Raw genomic sequence first — 11,956 nt, 5'->3', positions numbered from 1 at the left:
AGACTGTTTTCCACAAATATATATTTGCCATTACCTGTCTCTCCCCCACTCCTCTTTCCATCTCCATCCCCTCCAAGACTTCTGCATCAATTCTGAGCAGTCTGAGAGAAGGAACCAGCAGCACATATGCCTGGAATGTGGAAGCCAATGACTGAAGCTTGCCCACAAGAGAGATGCTGAGTATGAAAGTACCAGCTTCCATTTGTGAAACAGAACAGGTAGCTCAGCTGTCTAGAATGGCTCTCCACAGGCCTGGCCAGGGGTAGTCAAGGCCCAAAAGTTTGTCCATTAAAAAGGATTTTGGGGTATAGCTGCACCAGCAAATACCCCTAGTAGATACACAGCTTGTACCAACTTAAAGAGAACCATTGAGTATAGCTTGAACCAGTTCCCTGAACCAAATAAGCTATACTAGCAAACCCCTTTCCCCCTCCAAACATGATGACAGCAAATGTTTTTAGCATCCATCAGGCCAAAAATTCCAATCAGAAATCCTGGCTAGCAGCTGTGGTTCTTCCCCTGCAACAAAACCTCAGTGGCAGAGCCAAGAGTCTTCAGGGCTAACACGTAGCCAGCCCACATGCAATTGAGATGTTTTCTGTTTGAGGGTTAAAGTGACAGCTGCTGACAGTGAAAAAAAATGAATCACCTTGTACACGGCCCTATTCCAGTCCAGCAGTGGGGACAGAGGTCAAACATTACCAGAATTCCCACCAACACTTCACCCAACATGGTAGCCCGTCTGGGTTAAGGATTTGGTGACATTGACTGGTGTCCTAGTCAGTTTAGAAAGGGTTACTCACCCATTAAATTCTCTACTCAAATCCACTGTAGGTTTATGAGTAGATGGAGACTTCCCATTCCAGTTCTGCCTAACCTGCAAGATAAAGATCTCCCCATAGGTCAATTAGATCCGCTTTCAGGGCCCTGTGCCTGTGCAGATGAAGGTTTACTTACCAGCGCCTGCAGCAACAGTGCTTCCAGTTCATAAAGCTATGGACACTGTTGGGACCTTCCTCTCTACTTAGGGCCATGCTGGGTCATGGTAGTACTAATGCTACCTTCAGCTTGGTCACTGGCAGTTTCATTAAGCTATAGCATCCTTCAGGCACCTGATGATGCTCAGAGAGATCCCAGCTACTATGCCTGTGAAGAGAGGGAGCCAATCCATAGGAATCTGTCTAAATCCCAGGGACCTCTTGAGGATATTTTGCTACAGGCCAGCCAGAGCAGCCTATGTGAGTTAGCACACATTGGCCAGGCCTCACAGCACATAGGTGTAAAGCCAGGGTCCATCCCACCTCGGCTCTGCTGTTATTTACCAGTTGATATGGATGGACAGGAACAGCACTAAGGAAGCCTTTGCCCTACAGGTGGAAATGACTGAGGCCAACTGGAGGAGCAGCTCTCAAGAAGCCAAAGTGTTCCTGGTTCCAACAGCAACCATGATGAAAATGGCCAATTTTTGCTTCTGGAGGAGAGCTGGGAGTTTGGACCAGGCACACGTGCATCCCTGGAACAGCAGCAGGCTCTCTGCAGGAAGAAGGGTATTGTGCACACAGGAACTGAGGAATTTCCACTTGCTCCCAGCTGCAGCGGAAACCGAGCTGGTGCAAATTTTATTGGCAGCCACCCATCCACAACACTCCTCCTGCAATGGGATCAGTACCATACAGGACTAGAGGGGAAAAAGGGAGCATTAAGGCAATAGGGGAACATCCATTCTTTTCCCTACATGGTGTAACCTCCATAAGTTCAAGATGAGAGGAGACAGCAGCTGATGCGACACAACCCCCCCCAGCTTTATCTGCAGGGGGAGGATGTGAGGGGAGTTCAAAGCACAGTAGGTGGTGGAGAGCATGCAGACAAGAAATACATGCTTGTGGGCTGCCTTCACCAGAGAGAGACTGGGGAAGTCCAAGAATCACCTCCAGTCTAACAAGTTGACAGTGCAAGAGAAGCAGTTTATTTTGAGGCTAATTTGCATAATAAGTCTGCTTTCAAGATTGCTGTGTATTTTTCATTGCTAAAGAAACCATTATCAGCTCCATCCCCAAGACACAAGCCAGTTCTGATGATATGGCAAGAGTAGGGACCATACAGTCCTAAACTTGCTATAGTGATGCACCACCCTCTAGTGGTCAAACACTTGAAGTGGCGTAAACAGCTTTCAGTTCATTCAGTATACCGGCCAACAGGGATAGGGCTTGGGGAGGGAAGAGGCAGTTAGCTACCATCCTAGCTACTACAGATGTAGAAGCCCTCTACACCAACATTCCACACAAAGGTGGACTACAAGCAGTCAGGAACAGTATCCCTGATAATGTCACGGCAAACCTGGTGTCTGAACTTTGTGACGTTGTCCTCACCCATAACTATTTCACATTTGGGGACAATTTATATCTTCAAATCAGCAGCACTGCTATGGGTACCTGCAGAGCCTCACAGTTTGCCAACATTTTTATGGCTGACTTAGAACAATGCTTCCTCAGCTCTCGTGCCCTAATGCCCCTGCTCTACTTGTGCTACATTGAGGACATCATCATCTGGACCCATGGAAAAGAAGCCCTTGAGGAATTCCACCATGATTTCAACAATTTCCATCCCACCATCAACCTCAGCCTGGACCAGTCCACACAAGAGATCCACTTCCTGGACACTACAGTGCTAATAAGCGATGGACACATAAACACCACCCTATACCGGAAACCTACTGACTGCTATACTTACCTACATGCCTCCAGCTTTCATTCGGACCACACTACACGATCCATTGTCTACAGCCAAGCTCTATGATACAACCGCATTTGCTCCAACCCCTCAGACAGAGACAAACACCTACAAGATCTCTATCAAGCATTATTACAACTACAATACCCACCTGCTGAAGTGAAGAAACAGATTGACAGAGCCAGAACAGTACCCAGAAGTCACCTACTACAGGACAGGCCCAACAAAGAAAATAACAGAACACCACTAGCCATCACCTTCAGCCCCCAACTAAAACCTCTCCAGCACATTATCAAGGATCTACAACCTATCCTGAAGGACGACCCATCACTCTCACAGATCTTGGGAGACAGGCCAGTCCTAGCTTACAGACAGCCCCCCAACCTGCAGCAAATACTCACCAGCAACCACACACCAAAAACACTAACCCAGGAACCTATCCTTGCAACAAAGCCCGTTGCCAACTGTGTCCGCATATCTATTCAGGGGACACCATCATAGTGTGGCTGATGTGATTAGGTCCTGTCAGAGGCTCGTTCACCTGCACATCTACCAATGTGATATATGCCATGTGCCAGCAATGCCCCTCTGCCATGTACATTGGCCAAACTGGACAGTATCTACGTAAAAGAATAAATGGACACAAATCAGACGTCAAGAATTATAACATTCAAAAACCAGTCTCAGAACACGTCAATCTCCCTGGTCACTCCATTACAGACCTAAAAGTTGCAATATTCCAACAAAAAACCTTCAGAAACAGATTCCAATGAGAGATTGCTGAATTGGACTTAATTTGCAAACTGGACACCATTAAAATTAGGCTTGAATAAAGACTGGGAGTGGATGTGTCATTACACAAAGTAAATGTATTTCCCTATGTTTATTTCCCACCCCCATTGTTCCTCACACCATCTTGTCAACTGCTGGAAATGGCCCATCTTGATTATCACTACAAAAGTTCAATCCCCCTTCCTGCTGGTAATAGCTCACCTTAACTGATCACTCTTGCTACAGTGTGCATGATAACACGCATTGTTTCATGTTCTGTGTGTGTGTGTGTGTGTGTGTGTGTATACAACTTCCTACCGTATTTTCCACTGCATGCATCCTATGAAGTGGGCTTTAGCCCACGAAAGCTTATGCTCAAATACATTTGTTAGTCTCTAAGGTGCCACAAGTACTCCTGTTCTTTTTCCTCTCCCAAGAACACAGACTAGTGGAAAGGGACACAGCTAGTCTTGGCCCTAGTGCGACTAAAGCCGACCTCTTAGAGTTCAATAATTTTGTTTCCAAACAGTACATTGTGTCTTGTAATATGCAGAGAAGAGAAAGGGTGGTCGACTGGGAAGGCACTACCAAATTCACACCTGTGAAAAATGTGTTGGACAGTGAAATCTGGTCTTGTGTGTACTTTTATCCTATACTATACAGATTTCAAAGGGGAGCCCAGTGTTCCTCAAACTGGGGGTCCTGAACCAAAATGGAGTTGCGGGGTTGGGGTCACAAGGTAATTGTACAGGGGTTGCAGTATTGCCACCCTTACTTCTGTGCTGCCTTCAGAACCAGGTGGTCAGAGAGTGGTGGCGGCTACTGGCCAATGGCCCAGCTCTAAAGGCAGCAGCACAGAAGTAAGAGTGGCAATACTATGTCATCACATCCTTACTTCTGCGCAGCTGCTGGCAATGGTGCTGCCTTCAGAACTGGGCTCCCCGCCAGCAGCCACCGCTCTCCATGACCCGGTTCTGAAGGCAGCGCTGCCCCCAGCAGCAAGAGTGGCAATAGCACAACCCCCCTACAATAACCTTGTGACCCCCCCCACACACCCCAGTTTTGGGTTAGGACCCCTACAGTTACTTAAATCTGAACTTTTCAGTATGTTGTATCTGAAATCATGAAATTAACTACTTTTAAAATCCTATTACTGTGAAATTGACCAAAATGGACTGTGAATTTGGTAGGGCCCTATCAGTTGGAAATATCAGGACTCCTGGTTTCCAGCTGGTGGCAGAGCCAGGGATCACAGTGTGATTGCAGGTAAGTCACTTGACCTTTTCACATCATTTCCTCCACTGCGACTGTCCTCTGTAAAATGGGGTTAGTTCCACCCATCCACCTCACTGGGATGTCAACAACTAGAGAAGTTTGGGGCTGTATAGGCCTTTGAACATGTAAAGTGCTATAATACTTACCATTTATTAATTTTCCATGCGACAGGTGGCTGTGGGGCTCTGAGGGCTCACAGGACCCTGGAAAACAGTCTTACACCTGCATGTGTGCATTTAGTGACATGCCATGTCTGAACATTCAAACAGGGAACTCTACCTGTTGCTCATAACTGCATACTTCTCAATTATACAATTATCTGAACTCTGATTATCCAAGGTGGAGTGGTTTGCATAGTCACTATAGAATTACCTCTCTGTAACTACAGCGCTCAGATCAATTGCTGTGCTGATTTACTGAAGTAATGAGAATGCTCCAACCAGACCACAACAACTCTGGCTGCCTCAACTTCTCACCCTCCTCCTCATCTTGATGTCTCCATTTAGTGAAAGGCCTCACTTAGAGCATGGACTTCCTCAGTTCCTAGGGGGTGTTTGACCCCGCTCACGCCAGGCCCTTCCCCCAAGTCCCCACCCCCACTTTGCCCCTGCTCCTCCCCCATGCCGCTGAACAGCTGATCTGTAGCAGATGGGGGGTGGGGAAGAAGGGGAAGGTGCTGATCCGCAGGGCCACTGTTGGGTGCTAACCATGCACTATTTTTTCCCTGGAAGCCCTGGAGCACCCATAGAGTAAGTACCTATGAGCAAGGGGGAGTGGGATCAAGGACCCTGAGGAAATCTGGGGTTAGACAGGGTGGCTGGGTGAGAAGGAAGCAGTCAGGCCTCCATGGTTGCTGTGGGCATAGTGTGATGAGGCCTTCTAAGGTCAGTAACTGAAAAGCACATATTCACTGGAGGAATTATAGCTCTTGGATTCTGTTAACGCAATACAGATGGCACCCTGGCTAAACTAAGTGGCGCTTATTCAAGTACCTCCAGCCCCAGTTTATTTAGCCCTGAATACAGTAATTGCCTTGAAAACAAGATGTGCTATTACAGCTGTAGGCAGGGGGCAGGAGTAAGAAACAAAAAAACAAAACACCCAATTTCTAGTGAACAAAAAGCACCCCTCACCCAAAGCTCCAAACTGTGGGAGGAGAGGTTTCCACAATACCACACCAGGAATCTCACAGGCAGGCCTTGCTGGCAGCCCCTGTTGCCCTATTAAGATGTCAATTCCAGGTGCTTCTTACCATATGACCAAGCCCCCTTGTGGTGTGACCATCACAAGGAGATTCTTATACAAAAGGAGAAAGGACAGAGCAAATATTGCAGTGCACAAGGGTTGGGTTGTGGTGTTTTTTAAGTAAATCTCTTTATTGCAGAAATACGCTCTATGTTTTAGATCTGTACATGCGTTTCTTCCAGTAGGAAGAGGTCCCTAAAAGACAAAGAAAAGCTCAGCAGGGGCTCCACTTCCTTTCTGCTCAGCATATGGCTCTTGTTCTCCAGTTCAGATGCCAACAAATAAACCACCTTAGGGTACAAGCCTCTAGTTACTACAAGAGATGGGGGGGGGGATGTTAGCTTCACTTCAGAGCAATAAAAAAGTGCCACCCCTGTAAGCATCAGGCTGGAGGGATCTGTACAAAGAGGAGGGGATTCAGGAAAGACAGACTCAAATCACCTTAGAAATGCAATAGCAACGTTCCCCAGTGCTGCCAGTCTACATAGATTTAGCTTTCCCTGGAGGGATGGCATCTGGGGCGAAAGGGAAGTGCAGTCTCCACGGACCATTCAGTCCTTGGCCCACTGCTGAGACTACCAATTCCCTGGAGGCTTCTGCACTTCTTTACCCTCTGCCAAGGGAGGAGTAGCTAGCCAGCCAGCCTACCCCTTTAGTTGGAACTGGAGACTATGCCTGGAGAGCCAGTGCATAGGGCTTCATGCTTGCTATTGAAGGCAGACTCACCCACCAGGCCCCTGTACCCAAGACCAGGATCACATTCCATAGCTAGAAATGCCTCCACAGGCCAAGTAAAGTAGCCCACACCTTCCCTTGCAAGGGCAAGGACTTCCATCCACCACTGCAAGAGCATCCCTCCCCCAAGCCTCCTATGCCAGTGAGAGATTAGGGACCCCAGGACAGCTCCTTTCGGGGTGCGGGGGGGTGGATTTCTTCACCCAAGGTACATTAGAGCTGCCCCTTGCTGCTGGCCACAGTCAGCACAATCACCAGATCCATTTCCCTTTGTTATAGAGATGCCAACATGTCCAAGGTTGGTAGGTGTCACTTGTCCCTTTATGATCCCCAAAATTGGGCAGCACATGCGCCATGAGCGTGAACACCCCAACCTCATTTGGGTTTCCAAGAAGGCAAAAGGCAAAGGTCAGTAGGCAAGACTAGAGCTGCAGTCACAAGCTGTCTGTTTCAGGAGTTTTGATGCGGGGCCTAAAGAGGAGGGTGAATGGAAGCTAGTACTCTGAATATTGTAAGCAGTAACTCCCCTTCTTCCCCAGGTCTCAGTCAGCAGCGACCTTGTCACTGCATACACAACCAGACGTCCAGGCACCAAGCCACCCCATTTCCTCACCTAGAATAGAGCCAGCAATCCAACCATCAGCGGTTGTGTGGAGCCAGCTATTAGGATACCCACTGTAGCAACTCCCCTTAAAGCCCATGATCCAGATACCAGTGAGAGTGATTCCAGGCCCCAAGGCACTTAGTTAGCAATCCAAACACGGACAAACTCCTCCCTGTACCCCATGACAGCCATCCCTCCCTGGCCAGCAATTGAGATACAGATGCTTCTGTCTTATCATAATTAAAAAACCACAGTATTAAAAATCGTAGATTTCATACTGGAAAAATAGTCAGTCATCACCTCTATAAAAGTTGGCAACCTAAGAACATGCCCAGCAGAGCCAGTCAGGGCTGAGCCCACAGACACCTGTGCTAGTCAGTCTCTGAAGTGCCACTGAGCCAACAGGGAGCCAGTGAAAGGGAGGACTAGGGATGGAAGAAGGGGCTATGTAATTAGCAAAGCCCAAGACCCATCTCCCTGTGTTCCAAGAGCAGCTCAGCAATAACATCACAAGCTGCTGGATGGTCCACACTTGGAACAGGTGGGGTTGGCTCCTTCCAGGAGGCTTCTAATCGAAGGAGAAGGGAGCTACATGGAAGGCAGCATTTGGTTTACTCCAAAAAAAAAAAAAAAAAAAAAAAAAAAAAGGGAGGAATGATTTTGGGGAGCCAGGGGTGTCTGTCTAGAACCTTGTATGCTCAGATTCAGTCTGAGTTGGATGGGGGTAAGGGCAGGGAGAAGACAAAGTGAAGCTAATTGGAAGGGAAGCATTCTTTCACCCACAATGTACTACAACGGGTTACCCATCACCACCACCAGTAGGCCAAGCCCTCAGTCTTCTTGCTGGTTCATTGGATTCCCAGCTCACATGGTGAACAGAGGTGGCATGGGGAGGAGGATTATTCTATTGTTGGCCTGATCGACTGGAAGGGAATGAAGATGGGAAGGAGACTGTTAAACATGGAGTTAGCAGTAAAAACTTCGTGCCCTCCCAGGTTGATCAGATCATATGATGCAAGATAGAGAAATGGCCTGCTTCACAGAGTAGGAACTATCCAGAGACAGGAGAGGGGCTGCCCAGGGCTCTGATCACCAGAAGAGTCATATTGTATTGTGCCACTACAGTTCCTCAGTGTTTTGAGAGAAATGGGATCTCACTGGAGTAATGGTCAGTGTGAGGGGGATGAGGCAGGAATGTTCTGTTTGCATCTCTGCGGTGGGGTAGCTCTAGGATCAGAAGACTCATTACTTGGGTACTTTGCTGTATTCTTCTCTGTGTATGTTCTTGCAGAGTGAAATGGCCAGCACTATCCCCAACAGCTGGAAAACAGGCATTGGGAAAAAAAGTGTCAGAAAACAGGCAGGGTCAACAGGAAAAGCAAGCATTTTGGGATAACTGGGATCAGAGTGCAAGACAGGCAGACAGCTGGTCCTGCTGCCACAATGGGCTGTTAACAGCCAGCATGAGGACACAGCACTGTGCTGCATAAAGAGGTGTCTTAAAATCTTTGTTACTCTGGTTTAGCCTTTCATACAGATATCACTCGGATTTCACTAATTGAGACTAGTTACCCACATTCTTCTTAGTTATGGACACAATGGATTCCCAGCTACCAGATACGCTGGCAAGACCATGGACAAGAGACACTCCCAGAACAGCCGCTAGTACTTGGACAGATTCACCTTCCAATCCGTAACCTACGGATACTGAACATTCTGTTTGAAGGGTCCTCTCATTGGCTGTTGGAGCTTTGAACCCATCACAGGGAGCATCAGAGCTGTGGTCCCACCCTGGCCAGGTCCCCAGAACCTGAAGAAGTGGCCCAATGTTTAGGTTAGAGAGTGCAGGGGTAGTGGAGACTCACCTCAATGACAGCAACACCTGTACAGACTCCAAGGATGATGCCAAGGTTGTCCTGTAACCAGCTCTGCACATTCTTCATGCAGCCCTAGGAAGGAAAGAAGTAGAGTAAGAGTCTATAAACATCTGAAGGGTGCAACAGAATTATCAGACACAGATAAATATGATTTGTTGGGGAAGAGTCAAAGCAGCTTTTGTAAAGGGAAGTCATGCCTCACCAAGCTACCAGAATTCCACCAGAGGGTCAACAAATATGGGCAAAAGGGTGTTGCAGCTGATACAGTATATTTGGATTTTCAGAAAGCTTTTGATAATAAGGTCCCTCATAGGTTCTTAAGGAAAATTAAGTAGTTATGGGACAGGAGAGAAGGTCATCTCATAGATCAGTAACTGGTTAAAAGATAGGAAACAGTAGGAATAAATGGTCAGTTTCACAATGGAGAGGGATAAACAGCAGGGTCCCCCAAGAATCTGTACTTGGACCTGTGCAGTTCAACATATTAATTCAATTCAATGGGACGGAAAAGGGGGTGAACAGTGAAGTGGTAAAGTTTGCAGAGGATACAAAATTATTCAAGATAATTAAGTCCATAGCTGACTGGGAAGAGTTACAGGGGCAATCTCATGAAACTGGGTGACTGGGAAACAAATGGACATATGAAATTCAACACTGATAAGTGCAAAATAATGCACATTGGAAAAAAAATCCCAGCTATACACATAGTGATGGGTTCTAAGTCAGCTATTACCACTCAAAGATCTTAAGAGAACCATGGATAATTCTCTGAAAACTTCAGCTCAATACATAGCAGTGGTCAAAAAGGCTAACAGAACGTTAAAAACTATTAGGAAAGTGATAGACAAGATAGAAAATATTAATGCCATTATATAAATTCATGGTATACCCATGCCTTGAATACTGTGTCCAGTTCTGGTTGCCTCATTTCAGCACAGATATTAGAATTGGCAAAAGTACAGAGAATGGCAAAAAAAATGACTGGGGTGTGGAACAGCTTCTATATGAGGAAACAGAGTGGGTCTGTTCATCTTAGAAAAGAATGATCGAGGTCTATGAAATCATCAAGGTGCAGAGAAAGTGAAGAAGGAAGTGTTATTTACCCCTTCACATAATGCAAGGGCCAGGGGGTCACCCAATGAAATTAATAGGCAGCAGGTTAAATACCAACAAGAGGAAGTAGTTTTCCCTACACTACACACAATTAACCTCTGGAAGTCATTGCCATGGGATGCTGCAATGGCCAAAAGTATGACAGGGTTCAAAAAAGAACTAGATAAGTGCATGGAAGATAGTCATGGATGGACCTACTAGCCAAAGATGGTTAGGGATATAATCCCCATGCTCAGGGGAGCCCTAAACCTCTGGCTGCCAGAAGGTGGAAGACGAAGACAGTGGATAGATCACTCCAATTGTCCTGTTCTCTATACTCCCCCGGAAGCTCTGCTACTGGCCACTTTCGGAGACCAGATGGACCACTGGTCTTACCCTGTGTGGCCATTCTTATGTCCTTCGGGAAAGGGAACAGCTCCTGTTTCTCCTTCTGAAACATGGAATGACACGGACTTTCCTGACAGTGAGATTTATCAGGCTGTAGAGCAGCATCAGCAGAGAAGGGGTGGAAGCCCCATTGCTTAGGACATTTCAGAGCCAAGCCCTTGAAAATGTATCCTAGAAGGGCTCTGCAGTGTCTCCAGGGCTCTAAGGACAAGATGACCTCAATAATAGTTTTCTGTCTCTAGCTTCTTTTAGAATACTACCAGGGAATCACACAATGGATACTTCCCATACAGGTCCCATGAGGCTCAGACTCACCTTTGTATAAACAGGCCAGTCAGCAACTGACACAGTCCTATTATTAGGAACATAGTCACAGAAGCCACTTTTATGCTGACCGTCAGCTGAGACATTGGAGCAGGAGCAGGGGTAGGAAGTCAGGCTTGTGTTCAGGAGGATCTCATTTTCCGTCCAGTTCTGTGGCCCAATCCAGCCACAGCAAGTGAGCTAAGAGCAAAGACAAAGTATTCTCATTTAGATATTTTGGCTGGTAAAAGAGAGGGAGGGGCTGACAGTGGGTAGGGACAGGCTTTCTCCATGCAATATCTACTGCAGGTAGGAAACAAAATGGGAAGTGCAAGGGCTGGATTTTGATTTCTTCTCCATAACAATAACATGCCTCTAGCATCCCAGGTCATATCAGAAGTATGTGTGCATGGGGTAACCATTTAGAACAGAGGCACCAATCCAAACTTTACCTGCGTGAGGGCCATTTTGGCAGCTACCCATGAGTTAGAGGGCCACACCTAATGTGCTTAAAAGAGAGGAAATTGCAGCGTCCCATCTTCAATCCAGAAGTGTAAGACACAGACTACAAGAACCAGCAAGCAGAGCAGCTAGTGTGTTGGAGCATATGAGCCTCACCTCTAGGAAGAAGGCATAGGCAGACATTTAGAGGTCCATAGACCATATGACTTGTACTCAAGTCATGTTTCTATACACACACTGATAAGGCATTCTGGTACTGTCACTTTATGAGTGATAGTATCAGAAGTGTGTTCTACCTCACCCATCTCCCCCCCCACCGGTCCTTAAAAAAACCAAAACCAAAACCCTCTCACACTGATATAGAGTCACACAAGATTGTGTCTAACTCAGGTCTTCACTAGTTTCCCCTGTAGTTTTTAAAAGAGGCTCTCCCCTCTTACCCCCAGCTCATTAC

At 46.8% G+C, this 11,956-nt stretch overlaps 1 protein-coding gene across 6 annotated transcripts in view; it reads right to left on the bottom strand.

Annotated features, from left to right (window-relative positions):
* Positions 1–6,125: 6,125 nt before the first annotated feature.
* The window catches only part of CD82 (CD82 molecule), a 63,662-nt gene continuing 57,831 nt past the window's right edge, over positions 6,126–11,956 (bottom strand). For all 6 annotated transcript variants that reach the window (XM_073348069.1, XM_073348068.2, XM_073348070.2 and 3 more), the window contains 3 exons: positions 11,053–11,241; positions 9,226–9,309; positions 6,126–8,680 (listed from right to left, as the gene is read on the bottom strand). In XM_073348069.1, the coding sequence (XP_073204170.1) occupies positions 8,606–8,680; positions 9,226–9,309; positions 11,053–11,241 (348 nt within the window). In that variant the 3' untranslated portion in view covers positions 6,126–8,605. The remainder of the gene's footprint in view (positions 8,681–9,225; positions 9,310–11,052; positions 11,242–11,956) is intronic.

Source organism: Lepidochelys kempii, chromosome 6, assembly GCF_965140285.1.
Source record: "Lepidochelys kempii isolate rLepKem1 chromosome 6, rLepKem1.hap1, whole genome shotgun sequence".
Lineage (NCBI taxonomy): Eukaryota > Metazoa > Chordata > Testudines > Cheloniidae > Lepidochelys > Lepidochelys kempii.
The sequence above is the reverse complement of the archived record's forward strand: the minus strand, read 5'-3'. Positions and strand labels throughout refer to the sequence as shown.